General features: G+C 41.7%; 1 protein-coding gene across 19 annotated transcripts in view; it reads left to right on the top strand.

Annotated features, from left to right (window-relative positions):
- The window catches only part of KIF1B (kinesin family member 1B), a 147387-nt gene that overhangs the window by 48447 nt on the left and 76373 nt on the right, over positions 1-22567 (top strand). For 4 of the 19 annotated variants that reach the window (XM_038376610.2, XM_043499966.1, XM_038376606.2 and 1 more), the window contains exons 7-17: positions 438-549; positions 1667-1744; positions 2540-2605; positions 3480-3497; positions 7730-7805; positions 8121-8199; positions 8788-8930; positions 10615-10656; positions 13137-13348; positions 16957-17036; positions 18562-18637. In XM_038376610.2, the coding sequence (XP_038232538.1) occupies positions 438-549; positions 1667-1744; positions 2540-2605; positions 3480-3497; positions 7730-7805; positions 8121-8199; positions 8788-8930; positions 10615-10656; positions 13137-13348; positions 16957-17036; positions 18562-18637 (982 nt within the window). The remainder of the gene's footprint in view (positions 1-437; positions 550-1666; positions 1745-2539; positions 2606-3479; positions 3498-7729; positions 7806-8120; positions 8200-8787; positions 8931-10614; positions 10657-13136; positions 13349-16956; positions 17037-18561; positions 18638-22567) is intronic. The other 15 variants (XM_038376611.2, XM_043499967.1, XM_043499964.1 and 12 more) reach the window with 6 other exon arrangements.

The raw sequence follows: 22567 nt of genomic DNA, 5'->3' as shown, positions 1-22567 counted from the left end.
ACACTAATTTGTATTATGAAATGGTTTCACAAGTCATTTTATTGATGTCTTATGCTTGCAGTAGTTTTGGTAAAATACACTAGTAGTTGCAGTTCCTTCTGGTAACATGCCTTTTAATTCTAGCTTTCTCTTTATACAAAAATACAGTGATAAATCAGTTAAAATAAAATCTACTTCTCGCCACCCAAAAGGTGCCAAACAAGAAAGTTGGCCTGTCAGCCATACTCTGGTTGGTTAATCCATATAGCAGGCTGTGGAGAAAGGAAGGGTGATGTAACTGGATGGAGGCTGGTACAGAGGGAGGAGTGGGTGTAGCATTAGGGAAGCACAGATAATTGTGTAGATTGATAGTACTCAGTATAAACTGTTGAGAACTAGTTGCAGCATGGAGCCTACTGATCATTTAAAAAAAATGAATGTCTGACTTTATTTTTTAGGACCGTGGCAGCTACAAACATGAATGAAACAAGTAGCCGCTCTCATGCTGTGTTTACGATTGTCTTTACTCAGAAGAGACATGACACAGAAACTGACCTTTGCACAGAGAAGGTAGAGGAGTGAGGAAAACTGACCATCACCTTAATTCTGCTTTCAATTACCTCATTTTACTGGGGGTGGAAGTAGTTCTCTCATCCTGATGTACTCTCAGTGGGGGAGAATTTGCTTATATGCTTATATATCAACCCTGTCAGAGCACTTATATTACTGTTTTTTTGCTGGGCTCTGTTCCTAAACTGTGTTTGAAGTAGTGGCTGAGATGGGGAAAGCAGGAATGGCAAAGATATAGAGGTGGCAGGGTCGGGAGGGGGAAGGAAAGTAGACCAAGCAAGAGGAAAGATGGAATGAGCTGGGAAGTAAAATTTCCTCCTGCTTGTATACAGAAGCTTCAGTGTTTCTGCTTGGCAGGGCCCAACTAATTACTGCTTCATTAACTATCCTCTACAGCCTCTTTCAGGCATAGGCCTGCTTTAGTAGGGATGCAGTGGTACTCAGGCAAAATAAAACGGTGGAATTTGCATGTTAAAAGGAAGTACATTGTGTATGAGTGGAGATGTTTGGCCATTCGTTTGGGTAGTGGAAGAGCAAAGAGGCTCTGTATGCATAAGTGTCTATATAAAAAAACGAACCATCTTCACATATCTGCTCCCAGTGTGTATTTTGGGTCAGGTCTGTTGCCGGTGCTGATAAAACCCAAGCTTTCTCTCCTGAATTGTTTTGGCTCTTCAGGGTTATGAGATGGTGACCTACATTTTATTCTGCAATTGTCCCAGTTCTTTATTACTGATTGACCATATACAAATATGGATAAAACATAGCATGCCTTTTTTCTTTCTCATCCTAGGTTATTTGCAGCACTAGCAGTTAAATTATCTTTTGACTCAGTTTGCTCTGGAAGTCCTTAAATACTTAAACAATATTCTTTCTTTTAGTTATTTTTCAGAGTGTAGCTGCACTTTAAAACAGAATGTATTTATATTAATGCAGAAACAACTTTGTTTCTCTGAAATTGATTGCCAATGAAAACAGTACAGCTGTAGAATCTATAGCAGGCTATAGTGATTTTGGACAGTAGACTACTTCATGAATCATGTGGCATCAGAATTATTTTTCTCTTGCTCTAATTCCACCAGAACTAGTTCTGACTATTGCTATGTTCCCTCTTTAGGTCAGCAAGATTAGCCTTGTGGATCTAGCTGGGAGTGAGAGAGCAGACTCAACTGGTGCCAAAGGGACTCGATTAAAGGTAGTGGGATTGCCTTGGGCCACTGCTGTATGGGGGAGGAAGGAGAAATGGTGTATTATCAGTCTGAGGATGTTCTTCTGCTTATTAAGTAATGAACAGAGAAGAAAATAACTAAAATAAAAATATAAAAAATTCAGTCCCATCAAATATCCAGAACTTCAGCCCCGTTGATCAATGATGCTGTGGAATAGTAAGAATTTGATTTTTTGTTTAGTCTTTCTATGGCTGGTGTAATGGGTATGTTACAGTAGTCCTTTTGTTCTTGAACACATTAGCTATTGTGTGAAAATGAGATCTCTTTGGTATGCTGTCAAGAACCAAAGAGGCCCCCTTTTTCAGAGACTGATTATTTATTCAGTTGTGTGACGATTGTCGTATTGGGATACTTAAAAGAAAAACGTAACACACTGCATGAAAATGCTTGTGGGTTCGGTTTTAATTCTGATACTTTAAAATATCTAATTTTGCCTTCACTAGTATGTGTGATTTTTATATGGTGAGTGTAAGGGTTATTTCTTCATGAGGTAGCTTGTTTTACACTGGTAACCCATGTTTTGGTCAAGCTTTAGATGATAAAATTAGTGGAGGTACCTGTGTGAGAAATCAGTGTTAAGCTCCAGATAATCATGGCAGTGTGGTCACAGTAAAACTAATTTTATTGTGAATCTAAGACTTTCTAGTCTTAGGAATCTGCTTTCACAATGATACCTGCCATGATCTCCAGCTCCTTTTAGTCTGGACCAGAGTTCCTGTATGAGTAGTGTGAATCACCACATCAAATGATTGTCTTTCCAGGAAGGAGCAAATATCAACAAGTCTCTCACAACGCTGGGCAAAGTAATTTCAGCCTTGGCAGAGGTGGTAAGTACAGTATTGCATCTATCTAGAGGAAGTTGTCGTCTTTACAAACCTTCCAGTTCTTGGTGGTAATCTGGAACTGCAAGAGACCTTACAGTCCAGCAAGGCCCTTACATCTACTTTGCTAATCTCAGTATTTGGCCTAGCTGAGCTTTTTTTTTTTTTTTTTGATAGTGACATGCAAGGATGTTAATATCTATTAATCTCGTAGGTTCTGGTGCAGGACTTGCTCACATTAAGACAGGAGCATTGATTTACTTAGCCGGGAAGAAAACTTGAAGTACAAATGTTTGTAGGCTTCTGCATAAAATTTTTAAGAAGTAAAGCAAACAGAGTACATGTTTACATACTGAATTTTGTGATTTTTTTTTTTTGATTTTTTTAAAGCAAATTTTTTTTTTTTAATTAAAAGAACAACTTTATACAACCTGTTGAGTTTTCTTGATTTGAATGATAAGGGGTCGTATGCAGTCATTTGGTCTTTGGGTTATTCTACTGAAAAACTGAAATTTTTATCCTGATGTCTAAACTACAGGAAAGTATCCTATAATCTAAACAGGTAATCACAGAATAGCATAAAAATGTTTTCTTTTTACTTCTTTCATTGCAGTTGCAATGGAACAGCATGTTGGAAAAACTGCTGCTGTGCACTAAAGTTACACAAGATTTAACCTTTGGGACAGTCTGTCTGGACTTAAGTGCTTTCTAATTAATTTAAATGTTTTCTGGGAGATTCAATTCTCATTTATTTGGTTCCTCAGAAAAGCAATATTCAATGTATATCCTCCAGCGTAACAATTTGAATGGTCTAGTCTGTCTTGTTCAGACACTCATCTTGTGTTCTTTCTTCCTCTTCTTTTAATGCTTTCAACTTTAGGATAACTGCACCAATAAGGTATGGTGGGGCTGAGTAACCATGAATGTTAAGTGCTAGTACACTGATGTAGAGACAGATGTGCTTCACCTAGGAAACCAAGAGCAGGGATCTGTCAAGAGCTCTTATGACAAATTGATTTGAGTTGTAGACTGAACTTTACTTAGTGACGAGGCTTATTGGTGTGACCATGAAGTAATGAGGACTATCGGTACTAAAACTCAAAATAAAAATGTTTTTTTAGGGTTGGGGAAGAAAGAGAAAAATGCAGGTGTAACGAATGTTTAAGAATAAGTAAAATTTTATAGCATATCCCTGCTCCTGATTTGTGGGTGACATTTTTCTTAGGAATACTTAATATCTTAATGTCTTTGCTTACTACATGTGGTCTCCCATACTTTTTTTCTTCGCTCCAAAGGATGCCTCACAAGTTGCTGTTTATGCTAACCTTATAAAATTGCCATGGAAAATTTACAAGTCTTGATGTGCAGTTTTTACTCACTTTTCTTGTCCATCAAAAGGTTACTCACCTGAGGCAAGTAGGAGAAAAGAATTTTTATAAGGCTGGTATTCACTCTTTTGTGCAGTAATCACCTTTTGAGTGCTAGTAAGATGACTTTCACATAACATCTAGTCAAAACTACTATTGCACTATCAAATCTTATATTAGTGTCTTGTAGAATTAAACTTTTGGCAGTACTTGAAACTAGATGTATGTATGCTAATCTCCCTCCCTGCTCTCTTGCACATGTCAGCAGATGACAAAGTACCCCATTCTGCAGAGCTCTTTCATGGATGACCCCTAATTGCTGCTCATGTATCAAAATCAAGTTGGGAAGCTAAGAAGGATGGGGATGGAAAATATTTACAGTGGAATTTGTAGGGAAGTCTGTTCCTTACCCACAAAGGAATCCTTCTTATAACCTTTTATGAAGACCTTGATTGACAGAATGCTTAAAGACTTGGGGAGCTGTCTGCGTTGTGAGCTTGTGTTTTTTGTTTGAGCAGTCCCCAGATCCTGCTAATCTGCAGCCAGGTACAAGGCTACTTAAAAATCAAACAATAAAACAAAACACCCTTTGTTCTCATGTTTCTAATTTCATTGGCTCAGTCTTACTGTCCTTTTTGACCTCTCCCTTCTCGTCACCTTTCCTAATAATTTTTGCGTTTTCCTGAGTCACTTATTAAATGTCCTTCTACCTGTTCCCTCCAGCCCTGTCTCTTCCAAATTGCTTTTCTGGCTTTCCAGAAAGCATAAATCCCTACAACCTGAAAGGGAAAGTGAGTTTTAGCTTGAGAGCCTTTCCCTTGTGTATTAAGATTTATTATTATCTAAATTTAAAAATCCTGATAATAGTGCTGGAGAATTTAACCACTGTATAATAACCCTTTCTTTAAGGAGTATTCTGAGCAAGACATGGGCTCATTATTCTTTGCATTCCCACTGTGAGTCTGTCAGGAGAGTTTAAAATTGCAACAAATAAAATATTTATCCTGGCTCATGGAGTGTAAATTGCATTGGCATTTAACATCCAAAGAAAACTTCAGTTCTGTGTCCAAGTACAGGTTGCATGGGATTTTTTTAATGATCTAAACGTCAGTAATGTTTCTACTGACCGCTATTCCTACCTACCTGCCTCTAGCTTTCATCCAGATCATACCACACGATCCATTGTCTACAGCCAAGCTCTACGATATAACAGCATTTGCTCCAACCCCTCAGACAGAGACAAACACCTACAAGATCTCTATCGTGCATTCCTACAACTACGATACCCACCTGCTGAAGTGAAGAAACAGATTGACAGAGCCAGAAGAGTACCCAGAAGTCACCTACTACAGGACAGGCCCAACAAAGAAAACAACAGAACGCCACTAGCCATCACCTTCAGCCCCCAACTAAAACCTCTCCAACGCATCATCAAGGATCTACAACCTATCCTGAAGGACGACCCATCGCTCTCACAGATCTTGGGAGACAGGCCAGTCCTTGCTTACAGACAGCCCCCCAATCTGAAGCAAATACTCACCAGCAACCACACAACAGAACCACTAACCCAGGAACCTATCCTTGCAACAAAGCCCGTTGCCAACTCTGTCCACGTATCTATTCAGGGGACACCATCATATGGCCTAATCACATCAGCCACGCTATCAGAGGCTCGTTCACCTGCGCATCTACCAATGTGATATATGCCATCATGTGCCAGCAATGCCCCTCTGCCATGTACAGTGGCCAAACTGGACAGTCTCTACGTAAAAGAATAAATGGACACAAATCAGACGTCAAGAATTATAACATTCAAAAACCAGTTGGAGAACACTTCAATCTCTCTGGTCACTCGATTACAGACCTGAGAGTGGCTATCCTTCAACAAAAAAGCTTCAGAAACAGATTCCAACGAGAGACTGCTGAATTGGAATTAATTTGCAAACTGGATACAATTAACTTAGGCTTGAATAGAGACTGGGAATGGATGAGTCATTACACAAAGGAAAACTATTTCCCCATGGTATTTCTCCCCCCCACCCCACCCCACCCCCCACTGTTCCTCAGATGTTCTTGTTAACTGCTGAAAATAGCCTACCTTGCTTGTCACCATGAAAGGTTTTCCTCCTTTCCCCCCCCTGCTGCTGGTGATGGCTTATCTTAAGTGATCACTCTCCTTACAGTGTGTATGATAAACCCATTGTTTCATGTTCTCTGTGTGTGTATATCCATCTCCCCTCTGTATTTTCCACCAAATGTATCCGATGAAGTGAGCTGTAGCTCACGAAAGCTTATGCTCTAATAAATTTGTTAGTCTCTAAGGTGCCACAAGTACTCCTTTTCTTTTTGTGAATACAGACTAACACGGCAGCTACTCTGAAACCTGTCAGTAATGTTTCTGTGTGGAAGCAGGGCTGTTCATCCTGTTTTGGTTCCTTCACCTGTCCATTTATACATTTATATAAATATTTATCTTACGCTTTCCAGTTAGTTTCTGATTGTACTTCAAATTTGATTTTAAAAAGTAGCGTGTGAAAACACTACCTAGATGGATCACTATTTGTGGCCTGCTCCATCTCTGGTGGAGGAGGGATAATGCAGCCGAAGCACTTATATTGCAATTTATGGATGAAGGAAATAACAAAACCAGAGATTTCAGAGTAGCAGCCTTATTAGTCTGTATCCGCAAAAAGAAAAGGAGTATTTACGGCACCTTAGAGACTAACGCATTTATTTGAGCATAAGCTTTTGGGAGCTACAGCTCTCCTTACCTGATCACTCTAGTTACAGTGTGTATGGTAACACCCATTGTTTCATGTTCTCTGTGTATATAAAATCTCCCCCCTCTATTTTTCCACTGCATACATCCGATGAAGTGAGCTGTAGCTCACGAAAGCTTATGCTCAAATAAAAATCAGAGAGAGTAAAGTAGTTGAGCAGAAATGTCAAAAGTAAGAAAATGGAGGAACTACATTTATAGTTGTGTGTGGTTCAATTTATGGTGATGCTGTTGGTAGTGTTTAATTTTCCAGTCCTTTGTTTGGCTCATAGCATTAGGATGACCAGATAGCAAATGTGAAAAATCAAGCCACATGGGGGTGGCATGCGGGGTGGAGGTATACCTGTGTACATAAGGCAAAGCCCCTAACATCTGGATGGTCCTGACAATATCGGGACATCTGGTCACCCTGTGTAGCATCCACTGTCTTCTATCCCTTTAGAGTTTATAGCTCTTTCATTTCTCATTTTCCCTCTTGAGCTGCTATTCTAATTACATTTCCCCAACCTCTCCTTTCTCTGACCCTAAAGTTCCTTTATCATCTTCATAGTCTGTTGTATACTTTTTTTGCAAAGGTCAGTACAGTATCTGTCCTTTAATATAGTGTATGGAATTTGATGTATGGCTTTATCAGCCTTGTTGTCCAGCATCTTAATAATTTTCTCTTCTGATGTGTGCTCTGATTCTCTTGTGTACATAGCAGCCCCCTTCAACTGCTGCCAGACATTGACATGATCACCCCAGATTCTTAGTCCTAATCAGCAATTTGCAGCCTGCGACAGATTAAGTTCCACTTCTTCTTCCAATCTTGTTCTCATTGCATTCAACTTTCTACAATAAACTGCATATACTTTTCCATCTCCTTAAAAATTAAAGCATCTAAGAAAAGCGATCTGTTCAATTATGATTTCTGCCTTTTGCCTAAACTCAATTTTTCATTATCCAGATACTACTATTCAGTAATAAGTGTCGTCTTTTTTGTAGAGTAAAAAAAAGAAGAAGACAGACTTTATCCCATACAGGGATTCTGTGCTAACATGGCTACTTCGGGAAAATCTAGGTATGACTATTCTGACTATGGAAAAATTCCCCTGAATATTGGCCTCCATTTTCATGTGTTTCATAGCAATTTTCTGCCTCAATCCATTGTATGATAGGGTATTAAATATGGAGGTATCTATTTTTAAGTTATACTATTGTTACAGCTGTTTCATTTACCCTGGGTTTACTCTTTGTGTAATTACTGCTTTGTGTAATTTTGTTGAACACTCTGTAATATGGATATTGTTTAGGCTGGGAAATACTGACATTCAGTAATATACTTATTACAAGGTGCCAGTGCAGCTTCATTTAGGACCTTGCTTGTGCATTATAGGTGGAAACTCCAGAACTGCCATGGTTGCTGCTCTGAGTCCGGCAGATATCAACTATGATGAAACGTTGAGCACTTTAAGGTACTTTAGCCTCTCATCTGGAGTGGAAATGTTTGGCTTTCAGCTCGGGTATCTAGGTGCCCATCCTTCCTATTGTGAAATATGCGTTAGGCAAAACTGAGAGCATTCCAGGGGACTACACTGTGTACTGTAAAATCCATCATTCTAAAGTGAACCCCAATCCTGTGGTGTGTGAACAAGAGGAAAAGGTGTAGTTGCTTCACTTAATCAGCTAAGTTCAGTTTGACCAGTTCCAAGTTATCTGTACTTATAGATGAGGATGAAATTTGTCTAATGGTGCAAAGGAGAAATAATCTTACGCATGAAGAGAACCCAGTTTAAAATGGCTTCACTTGTAAGACCTAGGCCTGATTTTTTTTCAAAGGTATTTGAGTACCTAAAACTTCAGTGGAGTCTAGGGAGTAGCTGGAGCTTAAAACCTTTCAGTGTGGCTCCTGCTCCTTACTCTACACACTTCTGAGGTAGAGCTGCTTGATTCAGTATATTGTTGGAGCCTGAAATAAAGGCAGGGCCTTCTATAGGACTATAGAGAGTTGCTGCATATGTCCCATATAAAACCAAACACGCACGTCTTTTGGCTACTTCCAGATATGCAGATCGTGCAAAGCAGATCAAATGCAATGCTGTTATCAACGAGGACCCCAATGCCAAGCTGGTGCGTGAGCTGAAGGAGGAGGTGACGAGGCTCAAGGATCTCCTGCGTGCCCAAGGGCTAGGAGATATTATTGATAGTAAGTGGATTCGGCAGTCCAGTCCTTTCCATCATGGGACTGTGCTCTGCTGCAGGAAATAAGCAAATTACCAAGGCTCTAGAGCTGGAGAAAGCTGGGCTTGTGTGGGAAGGGGGTGTAGCCATTAAATTTCAGTACTTCACAGTTTAACTTAATTTTTCACATTGCTTTGGTGAGTCATCTCTATCCCCTTCTGTAAATAACAAGTCCTAGCACCTTTTTATGTTTCTGCTACATCAGATTCAAACTCTCTCCTCTGTCTCTTGCTTGCAAAGAAAAGCTTGAGGATGCTGAAGAGATGGGGTTGTGAAATCCCTTTTGCACTAATCTGTGGTGATGACCCTTCCTGATTAAGGAGCAGCCTTGGGTGGGCTCTGAAAGACATTAGCCCATCCTCTGTGAAAAGGATGGTAGCTGTGACGAGGGGAAAATAACTTCATAAGGAGGACAGAAACGATGCCGTATCCCAGGGGTTCTCAGACTTTTTTGTACTGGTGACCCCTTTCACACAGCAAGCCTCGGAGTGTGATTTTTTCCTCCCCCCTCCCCCCCATACATGCTGGAGGCAAAGCGGGATTTGGGGTGGAGGGTGGCAGCTCATGACTCCCCCATGTAATAACCTTGCAACCCCCAGTTTGAGAAGCCCTGCCCTATCCCTTTTTTAAGAATTAACTCCCGTCTTGTTACCTTTAGTTCAGATACTGTTTAGTCCCTAGGAGGATGATAGTTAACCGCTGTAAGACAATTGCCCAAATGGCACAACCATCACACCATTTGCTCTGCATTTGGAATAATAGCTTCTTGAAGGGCAAAATTTTGAGGAATGTTGGAAGAACTGTATAGTGGGAGCTTGCACGTTATGTGCTGTCATTACCCTAGCTTTGCCAATGCTAATACTACGTCTCAGGATACCAAGACAAAAGACAGGTTTCAGAGTAGCAGCCGTGTTAGTCTGTATTCACAAAAAGAAAAGGAGTACTTGTGGCACCTTAGGGACTAACAAATTTATTTTAGCATAAGTTTTTGTGAAAGCTTATTCTCAAATAAATTTGTTAGTCTCTAAGGTGCCACAATACTCCTTTTCTTTTTAAGACAAAAGAGACTCTGATGATACTGTCTTGGATTTGTCCTGTTTTTCTGACCTTCACCTCCAACACAGAAAACAAGTTAAAATCTTTCATGCTAAATTCTCTGAGAATTAGGGCTGTGACTTAATTCCTTTTACAGGAGCTGCCTTTAAGTGTTAGTGTTAGTTTTTGTGGCAAACTGGTTTTCCTTTAGTTTATAGTAGAAAAATCTCTGTGAAAATGTATTTAAAGAGTGAATGTTGCATTTGTTTATCTGATTTTCGGTGCTTATTTTCCTGTGAAGGGAAGACCCTGATTTAATCACAGGCAATGCGAAGTGTGTAACTTGTATGTATCTTCTGTCGTTATTTGTTCAAGAGAATGGATTAAGAAAAAAACTCAGCTCAAATTCAGAAGTGTTCACATTTGATGCAGTCTTTGTTTTAGGTTCAAAAACGGAACTTTCTGCTGGATTGGAACAAATCAAAACAAAAATTTTGATGTGAAATTGAAAACCGTTTTTGTCTTTTCAAATGCCAAGTATTCTCTTCCCTTTCTGTGTCACTGTTGATCCTGAAGTTTGATCCTCCTTGTATTTCCCTCTTGCTTCCCTTCAGTTGATCCAATGGGAGATGATTACTCTGGAAGTGGAGGCAAATGTGTGTATTGTGTGGTTCTATAGCTCTACTTGCTAATCTGCTTCTGCTGGGCCAGCTTTTAACTGAGCTTTGCATGCCAGCATTCCTCACAGGGAAATCCCAGACAGAGCAGTTGCTGCTGAATCTAATATTTCGTGAAAATGAAATGAATCTCCATCTCCCTTACTGAGCCATCCTTTGGTAAAAGCACAAAGTTGAAACCATTCTTTAATACGTCTATTGCTTCCTTGTTTTTGGGAGACTGAGGATGGAAATACTTCAACATATATATATATATAATATAATTTTTTTTTTTTTTTTTACAAATAATGGTTCTGATTTGAAGTTTCAAAATCTATTTTCTTTTAGAATATTTTTTTTCAAGTTCATAAGTTAAACCGGTTCCCTTCCCCCTTGACATATTTTCTTATCCAGAATGTGTTTTAATATTTTATATTTGAGAATTGATTCATTAAACTAAAGTAAAATGAAACCATAACAATTTCCTCCGAGGGAATGTTTCTTTGAAAGCCTCTGCACATGTGTGGTGTTGGGTGCTTTGTGCTGATAGCAATCTCTTTGTTTGAACTCTTATTTGTCTTTGGTATCAGTATAGCTGCTGTCTAGAACATAGATTTGTTTTCCTCTGGAGGAAGGAATCTTAATGTGAGGAAACTGATAAGGATTAGGTAGTAGGCTCAGAGAACAACAGTCAGTAAAACAGCACTTTTCTTTCTGACCTCACCAACTATTTCTGTGAAAGGCAATGTACTTCCTTTATAATCCACTTCAGAGAAATGTCTTGCTTCTGTGAACTGATGAATTCTCTGTAGATTTTCTTTTTTGGGGGCGGGGGGGTTTGGGTGAGTAGGCAAGTCTCAAGCAGACTTTTTTGGTTTTGTTTTGGACCTTGCCTGTGCCCTTTTCAAAAGTCCCTTGCTCACCCCAAAACAATACTGAACAGAAAAGATCTGTCTGAAATTTCCTGAACTCAGATACTGGTGGTGTAAAGACTCAGCCTGGCCTTCCTTTTTTGGTGCTGCTTAAAGCTTGTTTCCTAAAAATCTGTCATCTCCATGAGCAGCTGCAGCATCACCCAGAAAAATGTGCATGATGTTGAGCGATAGGTTCTGTATGGACTCTGCAACAGCCAAAGTGATTGCAAATGCTACCTCCTTTGTCCCTTGGGAGTGCATGTGCCCGTTGGCCTTTCAAGACCCCATCCTCCCTGCTCTGTCCTACCCGCTTGCCTCCACCTGGCAGCTCTCCCTCTTCTGTATTTTTCCGATTCCTATATCTGCAGATGGCGGTTTTCAAACTGAGTTGAAGCAGCTACTAACTACAGGCTAAAGTGGTGTGAAATAGGACAGAAGGTTATGTTAGCAGGATTGTTCTGGGTGGGAAGAAAGGAGTAAGGGCGCTCAGTGAGGCCTGAGCTACTTAATTGTCTAACATCTGCATGTTAGCAGTTTTTGACACAAGTGAAGATTTTTGTGAGCTGTATTTGGAGTGGATTCAGATCAGAGTAAAAGGTCTCTGGATAACTTTTAATGGAAGGAAAGGTACACAAATGACCCGTATTTTCCACTTTCATAGACATCTTCAGGCCTTCTGGGTTTTCAGTATTTAGAGTATAGGAGCTGCCTCAAACTCCAGGCATCTCTTGAAATGCTTCCCTGTGTTCATTCTAAGTCCTGATCAAGAGACTTAAAAGTGCCACCTCTTCAAGCCATTTGCACAGGTATCTGAGCAGAAAGGTAACCTATTGTATATTGTGGATCCTTTTTCCACAACAGGTTACAACGGGTGTTGGTATAAACATGAGCCCATGCTCCTATCACTCATCCTGTCAAGGACTGGATAGGTGGTTACAGCACCCTGTTAGGGAACTTGACCTACAGGCAGTTATAGTTACTCTTGTGCTCTGTGTAGCATCTCAGCAGGAGTATTACCTTTGGAGACTGATTCAGCAAATCATGATTTTTATTACTGTTTTCCTTTCAGATTCCTTAGTTATGAGGTTGATTGAATTTAGCAGCTCAGGCTTTTTGGCCCAGTAGTACGCTTCCTGATAACTGGCCATCTCTGTTCCCAGCTTTCAGCTCCACAGCTCATCACTGTGACAATGCCCGATTGTGTTAAAAGGCTGAAGGTATCGAATAGGGCAGTGCACAGCTGTTACCTAGATCAGGGGGATCCTTTTGGTTTACAGTGTCTTGTTGACTGTTTGACTTTGTTTTGGCAGGAGTTTACTGGTAACATTAGTTTACACTGGAGTCCTTATTTACAGTTCTCAAGGACTGAATGGAACTTTTTATCTCGGGGATATCTGTTTTAAAGGATTTGTTTCAGAACTGCCATCTAAAACTATTAATCTTGTCTGTGTTGCAGCTTAAATGCTTTCCTCTTACACTAGTGTTTCCTTCCTGTCTTCCTTTTTCCCTTTTCTCTGCTCCTTGTCTCTTCCTTTCTGCCTTCCCTTCTGTCTGTCTGTCTCCCAGATCTGAAAGATTTTCAGAACAATAAACATAGGTACTTGCTAGCCTCCGAGAATCAACGCCCTGGCAATTTTTCCACAGCCTCCATGGGGTCCCTCAGTGCATCTCCATCTTCCTGCTCTCTCAGTAGTCAGGTGGGCTTAACATCTGTGTCCAGTATACAGGAGAGGATCATGTCTACACCTGGAGGAGAGGAAGCCATTGAACGTTTGAAGGTATGTACCATTGCAGACTGAGCCGGATGTAATTTTGGCTGACTGGGAAGCTGGGTAATGGGGAGATGAACAGACTGTACTACTTCCTATGAAAACATAACCTATGCCTTTCTATTTCTGCCTTTACACCCCAGAAAGTGAAGCTGGGTTGGACAAGATGGGGAGTGGGTTCATGTATAAGCTTTTCATTCATGAAGATCTGGGCTTGATTTTGCCTTTAGCCACAATGAAATAAACTTGGCAAGAGCAAACTATATAATCCAAATGCACACTTGCTGACAATCTTATGTGGTAACAACAGAGGATTGAATAGCAGAGTAGCCAAGGGGAGTTTTGGGAGACCTGTTCAGCATCTCCCTGAACTGGCCAATGCAATGAGCTTTTAAAAAAACCTAAATGTGCCCAAACTAAAAAAAGAACAGCATAACTCTGTCACTGTCTTCACCCTACCCCCACAGATTAAAATGTGAAGCACACAGAATAGCTTGCCTTATCCAGACAATAGGAGCCTTGTCCTAAATGTGTGTGAATTGAACAGCATCAAAAGTGCATTACAGTGAAGGGTTTCTTTCATTTTTACCAAAGCTCCAAGCCCTCATGGGTGGGTGAGTGGGGGAAGCTGGCTATGTTGAATGTGAGTGTTGCGTTCTCATGTCTTTTTTTTTTTTTTCCAAGAGACACTGCCTGGGGGGGAGGGGGTTTGGATGGGCTGGAATACATGCACATCCTCCTTCCATTAGAAACCTGCTGTTGCCATGGAGATAATGGCGCTGTCTCTGCAGTCCCCTGACACCCAGTCACTGAATGACGTCTATAAACCAGATTTAAAAAAACCCAACACTCATAAGGTGGTTTGAAATCTGAGTGAGGCTGCCAGGGAAAAGTCTTTTTCCTTTCCCATCAATATTCAAAGCAATTTCTCCTTGTAAAACGCCACTGGGAAGGGCAACACAATTTGACAACTTAATGACTACAAGTATTGAGGGGTTTTAGAGCCAAAAACAAATGGAAACGGAATTAAACTTGTGGATACCTTTATTTTTGCTCCCCTGTGGGATTTTGGGCAGACTAGCTTTTCTGGAAGAAGAAAGAATAAATGGGGAGGGGGGAGGTGTGCCTGTAAAATGAGTTCTGGATTTTCTTACACAGATGTGATTTCCTGTTTGGGTGAGATTTTTGATGTCTTCCACTTTGCTCCATTGTCATACATTATGCTTTAGTCTTAAGCTGCTTCAGAGAGTAGAGAAATAACTGTTTCTCTAAATTCAAAACACTGGATGGAGTGGAGAGGGGAAGAAACATTCCCCTTTATCTCTGTCTAGAGAAAAGAAATGGTCTCTTGTCCTAAAGCTATGTAAATGCTGTAGCTATTGAAAAGGCTCCTGTGAAAAGCTTCTTGGGAAAAAATGCTGCCAGAGAAGCTGTTGGCTTCAGGTTTGTAAGATGGTGATGAAACCCTCTTACAGTGGTAGTAAATGCCACACTGAATCTTACTGATTATTGTGGGGATGGGGAGCTACTAGTGTCCTGCTCGGTCCTCAGTACCAGAGCGAGAGAGAATTGAGCCCCCATTCAGCTTGATGCTCACAGCCTCATTTACTAAAATTCTTGGACACTTGACAACCTATTGCCCAGTGCTGCTGGAGCTCTTATGCCAAACTTTCTCTGAGAGCGCTAGTCCATTGATTTGATAGAAGGGCTGGACTAAAGACAGCAGGCCCTCAGAATTCCTTGAAATAGATGCCCATTTGGGCGAGGGGCGGGTGTGTGTGTGTGTGTGTGTGTGTGTGTGTGTGTGTGTCAGAAATGGAATGAAGTCTGGAAGGTGATATAGGAAGTGATAATTTATGGGGCTGAGGGAATTCAGTTTTAATTGCCATGCCTCCCTCATAGGGAGTCTCTATGGTATGAGGGTTCTGTTGCCTGTACTTGGCTTTAATAGTGACAGTAGTCAAGGATCACTTTAATGTTGGCCTGCATATATTATGATAAGTATTTGATCTGAATATTTGTCGCGTACAAGGGCTCAGAGTCCTTGAGGAGGTTTTATGATTTAAAATGTATTCTTTTAATACAACTTTAGGCTGAATTGAGAGAAATTTTTCCCTTCCCCAGCTTTATTCAGGGGAGAAGAGTCTCTGTATGACTTTTTGCTTTCATTCCTGTGTATCCCTAATGCAGCAGTGCATTCCACTGAAGCATAAATGCTTTAACTCTGCTTTTTCTTTTATGAATGGAGAGAATTCCTCGGGGGCAGACCTGTTCATTTTTAATCCTGCTTTTAGATAAATTTTCAGTCTTTTGTGCTGTAGCTTGCAGATGTGTTCTTTAATATTTCCATTATGAGTGTGCACGTGTGTGTGTGTGCGCGCGCGCATGCGCGCAGGGAGAGAGGGAGCTGCATTCCTGAAAGATTACATTGCTAGAGGAGCATGGAGGGTGATTAAAAAATGGAAAAGGGAAGGCTAATGAGCTTCCTAATTTTCTCATCACCTCTACCACCATCAGTGGTTCAGTCTATTGCACAGCAATGTGGTTGGTGCAAGTCCGCAAAAGGCTACTTTTGGTAAACAGTTGGCCACAGCCTTTTGCAGCCAGCTGTTCACAATACGTTTAAAATATGCTCTTTATTTATTTGCACATTTGTCCTTGAATGTAGCTTTGCTGAGGAAGTGTAGGTTAAGGGCTGAGGTTTATTATGAAATAGCTTGGACTAGAATATCAATCTGACTGGCTGAGAATGCAGAGCAGATTCCAAGGTGAAACTGGTAAAAATAACCCCTTCCTAAGTGCAGCAAGTACAAACTACACAGCCTGGTATGTATCATATGCTGAAGGCATTTGACTTGTCACCTTGTCCATTATGATGAAGCTGATTTTTGGGTATGTGGCATCCTTAACCATACCCTGTTGTGTATTGTCTTTGGCGCTCAAGTTGTATACATATAGCTCCAGGAATATGCAAGAACAAATAATAAATGTTATGACGCCCATTTATATAACACTTTTCATCCAGAAGGCTCCAGAATGCATTACAAACTAATTTACAGGACGAGATACTAAAATCGGAGACTTACTAGTTATTATGATATCAAGACTGCTACAGGCAAAAAATTCTCAGCAGACAGGAGCTGTTCCTGCTTTGTCTAGCAAGATTCCTTTCCTGGAGACTTAAACAGCACCCATTATGTCTTGACTATATAATCTTCTGGATGCTTATAGCCCAGTGTCTTGGAATTGAAGCTGCTTGCAGGGTTTTTTGTAGCTAATCACTAGGCTGGTCAGGCCCTGGCCAGTACGAATGTATTGAGCTTTGGGAATAACAGTAGACTTCAAAGGTAGAGGTTCTTAGTTATTGTAGGTTTCTGCAAAAATGGGTATTGTAGGAGGAGTCTGGGTTGCCCAGAGATACTTTGTGTTAATAACTTTGCATTGATGATGAGGCTTAAAATTAGCACTTGAGTATTTGCTGCTGGGTCCTAATAATTCAGATCACGTTTAGTCTGAAATACTTGTTTAGCCCTGTTTTTTTGAGATGTGGTGTTAAATCGGGGGGCTCCATATCATCCCCCTTCAGTCTGTTAATTCTATACTGGGATTTTACACAGGAATCGGAGAAGATCATTGCAGAGCTGAATGAGACATGGGAGGAGAAGCTGCGGAAGACGGAGGCCATTAGGATGGAGAGGTCAGGAGCAAGAAATGCTGTGGATGTCCTCGGGGGTGGGAGGGGAGAAGAAGAGTATAGTCAAAAGTTGAACTTCCCTAGAAAACCAGAGCATTGAAGCAGCTAGCACACTTCTTGGTGGCATGCCATTTGCTCTTTGTATTCCACTATGGCAGGTGAGTGGGTAATGTGGACAGAAGCAGTATTTCAATACCATACCTCAAGGACACTGCTTAGAATTGTCATAGAAGATACTCCTGTTTGGTTAAGGTTGGGACTGAACATCTAGATGTGGGACAACATCTAGAGTTGCTGCATCAGCCTTCTGGGGTTTCAATCCAGGACGGCACAGAAAAGAGGATTGGTCGTTAGCATCTTAACTGTCTTTGAATTTTTAGGGTGATTTAATCTAGTGGAGGGAGTAGACTAGTTATAGAATGAACCAGAAAAATAAACTCAAGCTTTTCTAATTTATCTAGCTTACCCATACTTGTTTACCATGAATAAATGTTGCCATTTAGAACAGATCTTAGCTTTTTCCTAAGGGATAGGATAGGCAGATTTATGGAATAAATATTGTAAAAGGTGCTCACTCTTGTGATGCATCACTGCCTGCCCTAAACTGGAGTGTCAGACTTACATAAATTCTGCTTCTTCAGTTCTGCAGCCCTCTGTGTTATGGAGCTAAAGGATAGGAGTTAATCCTGTTGCATATGTAAGATACCACCCTTGGCTGGTGGCCAATCAGGATGCAGACTGGTTGGTAGCACACTACATTATACAATGACTAGAGCCCTACCAAATTCACAGTCCATTTTGGTCAATCTCACAGTCGTAGGATTTAAAAAATAATAAATTTCATGATTTCAGATATTTAAATCTGAAATTTCATGGTTGTAACAGGAGAGGTCCTGACCTAAAAGGGTGTTGTGGTGGTGGATTACCAGGTTATTGTAGGGGCATTGTGGTATTGCCATCGTTACTTCTGTGCTGCTGGGGTGGGGGTGCTGCCTTCAAAGCTGGGCAGCTGGAGAGCAGCAACTGCTGGCTGGGAGCCCAACTCTGAAGGCAGTGCTGCTACCAGCAGCAGTGCAGAAGTAAAGATGGCATGACATGGTATGGTATGGTATTGCCACCCTTACTTCTGTGCTGTTGCTTACAGCTGCTGCTCTCCAGCTGCACTGCCTTCAGAGCTGGGTGCCTGGCCAGCAGCTGCTGTTCTCAGATCACCAAACTCTGAAGGCAGTGCAGAAGTAAGGTTTGCAATACCATCTCATGCACACGCAAAATAACTTTGCAACTCCCCTGCGACCTCCTTTTAGGTCAGGACCCCCAGTTTGAGAAACACTGGTCTCCCTTGTGAAATCTGTGTATTATAAGGTAAAAGTACACAAAAGACCAGATTTTACAGTCCGTGACTCGTTTTTCATGGCTGTGAATTTGGTAGGGCCCTAACAATGATAAGTTGAAACTTTCATTTGGATCAGATTTGCACCAGTTGGGCTACAAAGCACCTCCGTCACTTCTTGCTTTCCTCTCTTTGTAGGGAGGCCTTGTTGGCCGAGATGGGAGTTGCCATTCGGGAAGATGGAGGAACACTGGGGGTCTTCTCCCCTAAAAAGGTACAGAATATTGATGATAAACGTTGAGTCAATTCTGGAACAGGCTGGTCAGCCAGGTGGGACCACCCTTCACATAGAGCAGGGGTGAGCAAACTTTTTGGCCTGAGGGCCACATCGGGGTATGGAAATTGTATGGCAAGCCATGAATGCTCACGGAATTGAGAGGGGTGCGGGAGGGGGTGAGGACTCCGGCTGAGGATGCGGGCTCTGGCGTGGGGCCAGAAATGAGGAGTTCAGGGTGTGGAAAGGGGCTCCAGCTTGGGGTGGGGCTGGGGGTGAAGGGTTTGGGGTGGAGGAGGGAGCTCCACGCTGGGACTGAGAGGTTCAGGGGGATCAGGGCTGGGGCAGAAGATTGGGGTACAAGGGAGGGATGTGAGGGCTCCAGCTGGGGGGCGTGGGCTCTGAGGTGGGGCTGGGGATGAGGGGTTTGGGGTGCAGGAGGGTGCTCTGGGCTGGGACCAATGGGTTCAGAGGGGGTGTGGGTGTGAGAGAGCGTTCTGGCTGGGGGTGCGGGCAGGGGCAGTGCGCAGAGCCACCTGGCCATATCTCTACCTACTATATAGCAGCTGGAAGGGGGGTCATGCCGGCTGCTTCCTGGGAGCTGCGTGGAGCGGGGCAAGCCCCTGACCCCACTCCCCAGTGGGAGCCGAGGGCCAGATTAAATGGCTTGATGGGCCAAATGTGGCCCGCGGGCCATAGTTTGCCCACCCCAGACATGGAGGCTGGTTTCTTTGTAAGCTACAGAGACACTCTAGTGGTCTTTGGTCCCCAAGTAATGGATACCTTTCGCAGAGTTTTTGGATAACCATTAGTTGTTGGTAAAAGCTACATTTCATGATTTATACTACTTGTAAATTTCTGCAACACTTCAGTCTTGAAGGATCTCAGTACTCTGTATGCAGGGATTTCTTCCCCCACTGCTGAAATACACTCACCTAAAAAGTGAAAACTGTCACTTGACACCTGCAACACTAAACAGGAGTTAGTGCTCTTAGGAGGCGAAGTAAAGAATTATGTCCACAGTGCTTTCTGCTGATTATTATGGTAGGCAGAATGTATTCTACATGCTAGCCTCAATTTAGAAAAGAAACTGGAGCAGTATGAGAAGTACTATAAGACTATCATGTCCAAAAGTGGCTGAGAGATCTAATGTTCCTTTAGAAAGAGAACACTTCTGAGAGCAGGATCTCTTGCTGTATGCTAGGCCACTGATTCGGTATTGACTCAGATGTGCTACCAACTAGCTTGCCAATATCACTTCCTGTAACAACTGTTGCTTAGTAAGGCTGCCATTAAATCACATCCCAAGATATTCTGGTTCCATTTTCTTTATAAAATGTCCATTAATTTGTCACTGAGCATTTATCGGCATGGGGGTGGGTGGGTGGGTGGGAGGGTGCAGTGTTCCTTTAGTCCATATCAATCACCTTTCACTAACATTTAAGTGGAACTAGAGAGGCACAACTATGGAAATATAATAAATCTAATGTCACCTGAACTTCTGCATGGGAAGAGGGAGCTGTGGGAGGAGTTATTCATTCAGTGAACACAGTAATTATTAGTTACAAGAACTGAAACAAGACTTTTCTACCCCCTTAAAACAAATCTTAGCCTAGCTTTTAGATTGAGACCTGGGCATCATTACCTAAGTGCATAATAAATCTGAGAACCCCCAGTGTTGCTGTGTTAACTAGGACCCTTCTGAAGACTTTGCACAGAAACCCAGGAGGGAGATTTATTGATTTGCCTTTAGCTGAAATGATATCTGTTGTTTTTCCTGATGTGTTTAAATGAACATATTTCATTTACAAATGATTTTTGGTTTGTCTTTTGTAACTTACTACCAAAGCATCTCAGGTTCATAATGTTTCTTCGTTCTCATGACACATTTCCTTGATTTTTTTTTTCTCTTCTCACATTGTGGATTGTATCACCATGTAGATTTTCCCTGAGAGGCCATCTACTCTGTTTAATGACTCTTTTGATGCATTTTCAGCTGACCAGGTTTGTTTATGAAAGCTATTAGGGATGTGTAGTTGCTTCAATAGAAGTTAGCAAGTTCTACCTGTGGAAACATGTACTAGAGAAAATAAGCCCATTAAACCACTGATCTGTTACTAGTTCCCTCTGCTCCTGTTCCTTACTACCCACTTAGATTAGTTTTTATAGTTCTTCCTGTGGTAATTGGTAGCAGTAGCTGTGAAAGTATTAGCGCTCTAGATAGAAAATTAAAATGTTTTATAAAGCTTTTTACTTCTGAGTCACTAGTATGAATCTATGATAGTTTGTGTTCGTGCCCATCTCTGTGGTATTGGAGTACTTCCGTAGTATCTGTATCAGCTTTACAAATCAAATGACATAAAATGAATTGTCTGTCTAGTTCCTGAATGGAAAGGTATCCACATCACTAACATAACCATCTCCACAATTTGTTTTCTTGGTGGCAGGGTACTGTTTGAAATGAACTGTGGAAACTGAACTATAATGTCGGCCCTGGAGGGGTGGGAGCAGGGGAGATCTTTCTAGATCCTTGAGGAACACTGGGCATGGAATGCTTGCACGGATGTTGATGGGCATATCTATTGTGCAGAAAAACAATGGACTTCAGGGTGGTTGAATTGCCCACTTTACCAGTACCAAACATCTTTCAAATTGCCAAATTTTCTTGATTTCAAAGCTTTCTGATTTAGGGTTACCCAGTGACAGGGCAGTTTGACTTTCACTAAAAACTAGTACAGGCAGTCCTCGACTTTGCCATTCATCGTAAGTCAAACATGGTACTTTTGATGTTTCTGAATTGACACCCTGATTCACTTCTGACAATCAGTTTTGACTTTGTGATGCTCGGTCCCGCAATGGAGTGGATTGTGGTTCCGAGTTATGATGCTTCAACTCACGACACAATTTTCAGGAACCAATTGTGTCATAAGTCCGAGGACTGCCTATTTGAAGCAGTGCACCAAAATACACACGTCTAAACCACGGGGCACTTTTTTCTAAATGTCCATACGGTGTTAATCCCTTAATGCTATTTGTGGTAGCTGAGCCTTCATGTAGGATTTGGCTTCTTTCAGTAGATTACAGCAGCAATTTCTAACACTTCTACAACTCTAAATGCCTTCCTTTTGCACACTGAGCAGCGGTAATGCAGTGTGTGGCATATCTTCTCTTGTAGTGTTTTGTTATCTTTATCTTTTTTTGGGATGAGGAAGAGTCCTGTTTTATTTATCTGTGCCCCCTCTAACTCTGTCATTGGGCCACAGAGGCTCCCTTCAGAGCTAGACTATTCCATTATGGGTTTCTGGTGAGAGGAGTCACTTGACTCTGAACACCCACTAGGACTGCTGGGAGGGGAATCCAAAGCATAGAGGACTGGAGCCTGAACCGAGTCCAGCTACTGCCCCAATTTTGAGGTTTCTAGCCACAATCTCAGGGCTCAGATTTTCTATCTGGCACCTCTGCCAAGTGTTGGAACCCAGTGTCCAGCCACCTAATCCCCAGTGCTGACCCTTAAGATTCTGTGGTGTTTAAACTCGCCCCTCCCCCAGAACTCCACCATAAAAGTATGACACTTCTGGTTACATTTAAATTCTCTGTGGCATGCAGTAGTTGTGAAGCAGTCAATACCCATGCAAGCTTTTTGCTCAGTCTAACACTTTTGTGCTCTTATCCTTAATCATGTAAAGCGCAGGAGATACAGATCATACAAAACAATAAACATTTGAAACCGTGATATCCCTCACTTTCTATCTCCCCATTCCCTTATGCGCCCTTGGAGAGGGATCTGGGTCCAGGAAGGCAGGCAGGCAGGATGGCACTCATTCAAATTGGGCCCAGCGGCTGCCCCGTTAGGCCTCCTGGGCCAACCCAGAGCAATGTTATGTGCCAGGGGCAAGATTGCGACACTCAGAGCAGGGAGCTGAGTCCAGC

This window comes from Dermochelys coriacea, chromosome 18 (assembly GCF_009764565.3).
Source record: "Dermochelys coriacea isolate rDerCor1 chromosome 18, rDerCor1.pri.v4, whole genome shotgun sequence".
Taxonomy (NCBI): Eukaryota; Metazoa; Chordata; order Testudines; family Dermochelyidae; genus Dermochelys; species Dermochelys coriacea.
Note: the sequence above shows the minus strand (reverse complement) of the source record. Positions and strands in the feature narration are given on the sequence as shown.